This window comes from Ostrinia nubilalis, chromosome 11 (assembly GCF_963855985.1).
Source record: "Ostrinia nubilalis chromosome 11, ilOstNubi1.1, whole genome shotgun sequence".
NCBI classification, from domain to species: domain Eukaryota; kingdom Metazoa; phylum Arthropoda; class Insecta; order Lepidoptera; family Crambidae; genus Ostrinia; species Ostrinia nubilalis.
The window spans coordinates 5,818,968-5,826,779 of NC_087098.1; the positions used below are offsets into that span (position 1 = coordinate 5,818,968).

General features: G+C 38.0%; 1 protein-coding gene across 3 annotated transcripts in view; it reads left to right on the forward strand.

The window, feature by feature from the left end:
- The window catches only part of LOC135076139 (uncharacterized), a 137,629-nt gene extending 135,882 nt beyond the window's left edge, over positions 1-1,747 (forward strand). For all 3 annotated transcript variants that reach the window (XM_063970607.1, XM_063970608.1, XM_063970609.1), the window contains 2 exons: positions 67-176; positions 805-1,747. In XM_063970607.1, the coding sequence (XP_063826677.1) occupies positions 67-176; positions 805-1,155 (461 nt within the window). In that variant the 3' untranslated portion in view covers positions 1,156-1,747. The remainder of the gene's footprint in view (positions 1-66; positions 177-804) is intronic.
- The last annotated feature ends 6,065 nt before the right edge of the window (positions 1,748-7,812 follow it).

A 7,812-nucleotide genomic window follows, 5' to 3' on the forward strand; every position in this document is an offset into this window, starting at 1 on the left:
ATTATTACGTGTATTGTTTACGTTATGTTCACCTACATAATTGATATGTATTTTTGTTTGTTACAGCGAATCTCACCATCAGCACCCGCGGTTTCAGCCTCGAGCTGCTCATCCACTCGCCCGTGCACGACCTGTATCTATGCTTCAACCGATCCAGGCTGGTTGGCAGACGACTGGTAAGAGCCTACTATTCATTTATCATCATCATCCTCATCACTATCATCATCCTCATCACCATCATCATCAGCATTAGCATCATAACTACCACAATCACCATCAACTATCATTATGTCATTAAGGTCACCACTGCTCCACTGCACTCCACTGGATCATGTCCTCTCTAATTTACAATGTCAATTTTATTCTTAAATTAAAAGATATCCAACGATTGAAAAATCAGCCCTTAGTTTGTTTATTCTAAAAGTAATAAATTAACAAATAACTTATTTGAAATTGATAGTCTCAATGTTAATAGAAGATAGCCACAAACATTCCTATGTTAATCTTGCGTTTAGCGATAAAATGTCCGCCATGCTTTAGAGGCTCTAAGTAAATAGCTTCTAATGCTCGGACAAGAATAGTTTACGCTTCGCATTATCTCTTAAACACAAGTAGTTGGCGTAAATGATTTCGATTTAGTTCTGATTGTGAATGGTAAAACAAGAAACTTACTGAAGCTGGTGCTTTATTTGGGACGTTGTTTCGTCCATATTATCTGGAGCACGTCTAATGTACATGACATTGTTGTAGCTACTTGATTATCTGGATCTATAGACTAAAATGTTTTTTCTGTTTTGCCCACAGACACGATTCCAAGCGGAGAGACAGCCCAACTGTCTTTTCAAAGAAGAGTTTGTGGACGGCTACAACAGATACCGTTTGACGAAGAACGAAGACCGCTACATAGGGTTCAACCGGCGGGGGATGCAGCTGCGGCGCGGCAAAAGCCGTCTCTCCGAGCGGTTTCACAAGTGCCTGTCCTTCATGAAGGTGGCGCACGACTTCGACATAACCAGGCACAACAATGTGCTCGCAGGGGACCGTCCGCAGCGTAGGCACCGCGCCTCCTCACCCAACGCCATCAAAGCCCCCTGCCACGGCATCCGCCACCACCACGGCAGGTATCAGAGGCGGAGAAACTGCGACGGAACGTAGACCAACCCCCCAAAACTTAGCAGCTTCACGCTTAAACGCTTCGCGCGTACCGTTGCCAGCTGTTGGACATTGTGAGTGGACAGAGTATTAGTCAACTATCGCAGTATTATTACAGTGACGAGGACTGGATAGCGTTAGGTTAGCTCGGTGGCCGCATGAATGGTAGCTGAAGCGGACGAGTAAACATTTGAATGGGGAGAAAGAGCCACGCCGGGACGACGTCCGGAGCTGTGAAATTCCTTAAGGTCGTGTAACATCGGAGCGCTCGTTTGCTCTTGCCTGCGGTCGGGCTCGTGCTCTAAAAGGAAAAAAGGTTTCTGTAGAATGAGCAAATAGTAGTCGCTGGTCACGAGGCCGACAGACCACCGCTGGACGAGTGTTTGAGGCCGCGCCGCCACCTCGGCTCGCACGGTCCGGCTGGCTTGCCATAAGTGTAGCAAAAATGCCTTTACGTCAATTCTCAGTGTGTTATTATTTAAAACGCTTTACTCTTAAATTAAGTACGGATCGTGTTATGCTTGTAAATATTATAAAAAACCTATTTGTGTTTACTTATTTATCAAAAAAGTTAATCAGAAAATTTGTAAACGTAGAAGTTGTATTAAAATGTTTTTGTATTTAATTATGGGTATTTAATCCGACCGACCGCTCTCTCTGATTAGCCGCAGTTCGTAACCTAGATTTTCTTACTTCGCGTACTGAAAATTTCAATTAATGTTCATTAATATTATTCTGTTTTTATATTGATTGTATGGTTTGAGCGTTTTGTAAATATTATTTTAAGGTTTAGCATGAGAGTGATGGTCATTGAATCTCTGTAAGTCTTTAGTCTGATTTCTCGCTTTCATCAAAATGCCTTGAGATTCCTGTATTCATTTTAACCCGAACGACCCGATGATGTGTGAAGGCGTGATGTTTCTAATGCATTCCTAAATAATAGAACATGTTAATCTTATAGTATCGAGATCTGTGCCATAGCGTCGTGGCGGTACGACTTGAGTTCACATTGTAACTACTAGAGTTAAGTTTATGTCAGTAAACTATGGGTAGATAACCGATGTTTAACATAAGGAAATAACTGAATTAATTTTCGTTGTAAAGATGTTGCAATGAGGGAAGCGACGGTGATCAGGTTGGATTCGGTTACGTAAAGCTTTGCTTGCAATACGCATTTGAATAAAAATTTCCCGAAATGTTATCGTAAATACACTTTGGAAAATAAATTAATGTCACCGTTTTCCCTTTTTATATAAGTACTAGCTTTCCGCCCGCGGCTTCGCCCGCGTGGAATTTTGTCTGTCACAGAAAAACTTTATCGCGCGCGTCCCTGTTTCAAAAACCGGGATAAAAACTATCCTATGTTCTTTCCCGGGACTCAAACTATCTCTATGCCAAATTTCATCAAAATCGGTTGCGAGGTTTAAGCGGGAAAGCGTAACAGACAGACAGACAGACAGACAGACAGACAGACAGACAGACAGACAGACAGAGTTACTTTCGCATTTATAATATTAGTTGGGATTCGCAGATGTAGTAAATTATAAATATGTAATATATTTTTATGTCATGTATTATTCGAAAAGAAATTAGACACTATACTAAATATTGTGTCGTCTTACTTTGCAGTGATTCGAAGAATTCATTTTATATTTTGACAAAACAATTGAATAGATGTCGCTGCTGTCATTCGAAGTGAAATTCGATGCTTTACATTCCCCCATTATTCCATGTATTTATGTAATAAAATACCCATGGATTCCAGTCGATGACACCACATTCCACAATGTAAAAACAATTACAAAATATGCGCTTAAAAACTTAATGAATTTGTTAAATAGTGTGACACTGTCTTTATATTACTGTGTCTTATTATAAGTTATCAGATGCTGAACGAAATCGTATAATTGCTAAGAAAAATTACGAAATTAAATATTTAACTCGCTGTTTTTGGTTTTATTTCTGTGCAATAAATCTTATAATTAATTACCAATATAGTGTGATATTAAAATTTATAACTTGGAAGAATTTTAATCATATTGAAGTACGACTATAGTTATAACAATATGAAACACGCTTTCAAGCTAATAGAATACTAAGAGGCATTCAACATTGTTTACCCTAGTAGCGGGCACAAAAAAGGGTAAATTTCCAATGATCGGCCGGAAGAGTGAGTGAAAAGTAACGTTTAGAGCAAACAGGGTAAGTGAGGCTAACTAGCGCGGCGACGCGCGTGCGCAGCTTATTTAGCACCTGATCCACGTCCTGGACTAGAGCGAGACAGATATTATATTTAGTTCAAAAAATTAAAGAGGATCCTTTTTAATTTCGAAGTTTTAATTCATAGTGAGGTTGAATATCGTGTGCAATATTCCAGGATTTAACAAAAAAAATTTTTTTTTTGGAAAACTACAAGAAAACTAATTTGTATTTTTTTTTATTTAATTGTAGAATATGTTTTGGTTTTGTGTGTTAAACACAATTTATATTCCAGAAATCCAAAAATAGGTAGGTCGAGTCGACATAATAAGGTTTGTTTTAAGTACCTAGATTGAGCATAAAACTAGGTTTATAGTCCATACTTTTTAGACACATTTCAGATAACTTCATTTGGAAACAAACAGTGATATTGCATCATTCTAATGCACACGTTTAAAAATGCATAAATTGCATCATGCTACCGTATGAGAACAATTTCAAAATGCTGACAGCGAGAGTTTTGAGTTTCATTCATAAAGCATGCCTAGTATTTTTTGTAACTTTAAATCAGCTTTATTATCAACATTCGATAACACAATAAACAAAAGGTCCATAATATTTTGGCATTTATTTCTTATCGTTTGTCTATACTTCCGGAAAACAATTGAAAACTGTTTATTTTAAAAACTACAGGGAGAATCATTACTACTTAATAAATTACACTGTCTAAAATTGTGTGTTGAATTTCTTTAGGACTTTCAATTGACACGGTGGACTGACAAATTGCATCACAATCTGTACGTCGTACACGCACGTGACTATGGAAAATTAAAATATAATAAACAATATTTTATTTTACATCAGAGATAAAGACTGTATGATATAGTAACCAGTCAAAGTACGAGATTTAACTATATTTAATCGTTAAGTATTAGCACTATTGGCATTAATGGAGCCAACTAAAGAACTTTCGTTCGTTCGTTCGTTTCAGCCAAATGACGTCCACTGCTGGACAAAGGCCTCCTCCAAGGTTGTCCACAATGCACGGTCCTGCGCTGCCCGCATCCAGGCTCTTCCCGCGATCACCTTTACGAGATCGTCGGTCCACCAAGTAGGAGGCCTGCCTACGCTACGTCTTCCAGCCCGTGGTCGCCACTCGAGAACTTTTCTGCCCTAACGGCCATCGTCTCTACGAGCTATGTGCCCCGCCCACTGCCACTTGGTTTTAGCAATTCTTTAATTCATTCTCGTCCAAGTCACTGAGCGAGCAAGACGTACACCCGGGCTTGACTAGTGCTGCTAAAACCTATCACTCAATTTTGACTTCTACTCGGTGCATACAAAGTTGATTTTAAAGTGGAAACCTCCTGTCGCTTACTACGTTCATCGCGGCACAGCACGGCGAAACAACAGGCAAGCTACCCACTTCTTATATTTGCACGCAAAGTCATTCTAAGCCAAATATAGTATAACCAAAATCTGCAGACAAAACATGCAGCGTACTCCAAAGGCTAGTTATCAAAACATATTCTCCTCTCAGCCTGATCTCAGTTCTGGGAGTGAATTGAATGACATCGTGAGAAATATTAATCTCAGGAAGCGCAAAAATCCGGAAATGAGCATAGATATAAATGACCTCCAGGACACTTTAATGCAATCCTTTAAAGAGATGCTTAACAAAGAAGTTTCTGAAATGAAACAACAAAACATACAAATACTACAATCAAATGCTGAAATCATAAAACTACTACAAAGTAACTCCGCTAGCCTGATACAAGCAAATGAAAAGATAGCGGCTCTCGAATCAGCGCATACTGCGGCTTTGGAAAGAGTTAGTGAACTTGAATCACAACTGCATGAAGTGCAGAAACAGCAAATCAAGAACACTGTGGAAGTCAGAAACGTCGTGAGAGATGATAATGAAAATCTTAGGGACATATACAATCAGCTGTATACTAGCCTAAACATACAACCTGAGGTCACTGTTCCGCTCATATATCGAAAAGGCAAGAACAACACATCTCCTATCGTGATTGAGTTCCAGGATTCCAACAAAAGAAATGAACTTATAAACGCCGTTAAAAAATTCAACGGGAAGGAAGTTGAAAAATTGAATACTAAGCACTTAGGTCTAAAAGGCGAAGAGAAAAGAGTCTATGTCTCAGAGGCAATTACTTTCACGACCAGGAGATTATATGCAGCTGCTCGTGAACTTGTGAGGGGTGGTTACTTTAAGTATTGCTGGATATCTCGTGGTAACGTTTTGGTTCGTAAGGATGAAGGTCTACCAGCCGTGTTAGTCAAATCACTTAATCAAGTGGATGAACTACGCTCCACATGACTACTAAATGTATTACTACTAAGTCTTGTTCATACTCTTAAGTTAGTTGGACATTTTTTTGTCTATTTTTTGTTTACATATTATATACCATCAATTTATTTAACTGATATCATGCCACACATAAATATACATAAATGTAACACTCTTATAGTACTATATATCGCAACTGTTATATTTTTATACAATAATATTATCTTTACTCATAATTTTTATGTTAACACAAATTTATCTATTGTATTATATTCACTCAGTGCATCACATTTCCACAACTGCCCTTGCATCTGTCATTTCTGTGCTTGCAGCATCATGCATCAACCGAAGAACCATCACCTTTTTTTTATATTGAATCTAAACTCCGAAAATGGTTAATGATCTAATCTTAGTTTCCACCGACGTTGATCACGAGGTCAACGCTGGGGAATCACTTCTGGTTGATGATGCTTGTAATATCTGCAAGTTGGATTCTGAACCTGGAAGTTCTGTCAAGGTTATTGCCCAAAACATTAGAAGTATCAACAAAAACTTTGATAACTTTAGTATATTCTTGCAAATGTGTAATATTGATTTTGACCTCATCGTGTTGTCAGAATGTTGGTTGCAACATTGCGATAATATACCGAATATGGATCATTATACCAGCTACCATACCTCGAAACTTATAAATCAAAACAGTGGCGTGGTTGCCTTCGTACGTGATAATATATCTGATGTAAATGTATATCAGCCTGCCTTAATAAAGGACGCTGATTGCCTTGTCGTTAAGTTTGGAAGCCATCATGCCTTTGTCTGTGTCTATAGATCTCCATCATTTGCATCATGTTCTAATTTTTTCCAATCTTTAGATGATCTACTGACAAAACTTAAACACATACCTAACATTTATATCATCGGTGACTTGAACATTGATATCAGTATTGATAATTATGATCCACGATCGGATGAATACCTAAACTTACTTGCATCTCATGGACTTATACCAAGCCATACAATATATACTAGAGATGCAAAATGTCTAGATCACTGCATAGCAAAATCTAAAACTAAAATACGTACTGTTATCTGTAACTCCTCTGTGACTGACCATAGCTGTGTTTGTGTTGCTATACCACTTTCTGATAACTATCAATATAAAAAAGTGGAAAAGATAAATAGTAAAATAAATTATCATAAGGTCTGTAGTATGCTTCAAGATACAAACTGGGACGAATTCTTTGCGACAGAGAACCCCAACAATGCTACTGAACTGTTCACTAAAATACTATCTAACATTATAGAAAAATCAACGGTAACGTATAAGATCTCTAATAGAAAACTAACACGCCAGCCCTGGGTCACACCTGGCCTTTTAAGATGTATGCGTTTTCGAGATACACTGCACAGGCGACACAAAAGGTCGCCTGATAACCTAGATCTAGCACTCACTTATAAGCGTTATCGTAACCACTGCAACAGCATCCTTCACAATCTTAAAAATGACTATAATAGAAAGGAACTACAGAAAAATAAAAAAGACATTAAAAAAACCTGGGATACCATTAAACGTGTGTGTAATTTAACTAAACCTAATAAATCACACACACCAACTGAGCTACTAACACTTAAGTCAACCCCACGGGAATCTATTGACTCAATAAATGACTTTTTTGTAAACGTAGGCAGCAATCTCGCTGCAGATATTTTGCAGAATATTAATTCATCGGAAGAACAATTAGCCTTACAGTATAAGCCCGATTACACACATCCTCAATCATTCATGCTCTTGGAAACTGACCTACTGGAAATAACTAAGATAACCAGCTCTCTAAAAAACACATCTTCCTGTGGTTGGGACGGTATTTCCTCGGTATTCATAAAAAAGTACATTGACTACTTAGGCTACCCCATCGTCCATTTATGCAACCTTTGTCTATCTAAAGGTGTCTTCCCGAAATTACTAAAGAAATCTATAGTGATTCCTGTTTTCAAGTCAGGGGACAGAAGCAGCGTATCGAACTATCGGCCTATATCTCTTCTACCTACGCTGGCGAAGATCCTGGAGAAACTGATAAATCGACGTCTTGTAAATTATCTGGAGACTCACAACTTTTTGTCCAATAATCAATTTGGCTTTCGAGAAAAAA